Below are 983 nucleotides of genomic sequence, written 5' to 3' on the forward strand. Positions count from 1 at the left end.
ATCTAACTGCATATTCTGTCTATCTCTCGCTATATAATAATCAGATAGAGAAATTGGCGGCATATTTTAAGATTCCTTTTTGTATACTTCTTAGGAAAAGAGTAAAACATGTATTTTATAACAATTTTATTATCTTCTTGGCCAAGATGGTTGGTGCGAAGTCATGGATTACCGTCCATATCCTGAAAGTGATAAGAGACACATTAGTAAGTTGAAAGATGCAGTAACAAGGATTACTGACAGTTTAAAATAAGACAATATGTAGTACTATATTTACCTCCAGATCCACGTCCGAACCCTCCGTGTCCGCCTCCGAATCCTCCGAAACCTCGCCGAAGCCTCTGTGTCACTGTGGAAATGCCGGAGTTCGTTAGAAAGCTTTGGCATCTGATGCTCTTCAAAAATTTCTATCGAATTGGAACCTTGTCATGTGATCGCTCGATAGAATCAATTTTCCGTTCAAACGATAAGAAAGATTACTCCAAATCCACTCCGAATCCTCCTCTGTGAATCCACCGGATTTTCCACCGCCAAATCCACCAGAGTGTCCACCAAATCCACCTCCGCCGAAGTGACCGGCGGCGGCGAAGGCGACCACGAGGGCCAGGACCATGACGGTGAAGAGTGCGCGGACCTGAGTGAAAAAAAAATCTATATTTGCAATCATTGAGTTCCTTTAATTTCAGACCGTGCTAAAGGATTTTACTATATCAAAAATAATTTGATTTCACTATTTATTTTCACACCAACGAAAACTAAGGGAGAGAGAAAGATATATGTAAACATAAAAAGAGAGGACAAATATAGAGGTGAATATAGAGAGAGGGATGAAAAACCGTTTCTTTTTGACAAACATGTTGAGTGTTGAAAACGTTGAGAAGCAACTGCCAACACGCCGGAAGAGCGGAGGCTTTATACTCCCTCAGCCGAGGGAAACAAAGAAGCGGCGACCTTGGGCTCCGCTGAGTTACTCCACGAAAATC

General features: G+C 41.7%; 1 protein-coding gene across 1 annotated transcript in view; it reads right to left on the reverse strand.

The window, feature by feature from the left end:
• LOC119591408 (glycine-rich RNA-binding protein blt801-like) overlaps window positions 1–983 on the reverse strand; it is a 13,827-nt gene that overhangs the window by 6,082 nt on the left and 6,762 nt on the right. Inside the window, exon 4 of the mRNA XM_037940150.1 lies at window positions 278–328. Coding sequence (XP_037796078.1) covers window positions 278–328 — 51 coding nt within the window. The remainder of the gene's footprint in view (window positions 1–277; window positions 329–983) is intronic.

The sequence above is a fragment of the Penaeus monodon genome, chromosome 28, assembly GCF_015228065.2.
Source record: "Penaeus monodon isolate SGIC_2016 chromosome 28, NSTDA_Pmon_1, whole genome shotgun sequence".
In the NCBI taxonomy this organism is placed as follows: domain Eukaryota; kingdom Metazoa; phylum Arthropoda; class Malacostraca; order Decapoda; family Penaeidae; genus Penaeus; species Penaeus monodon.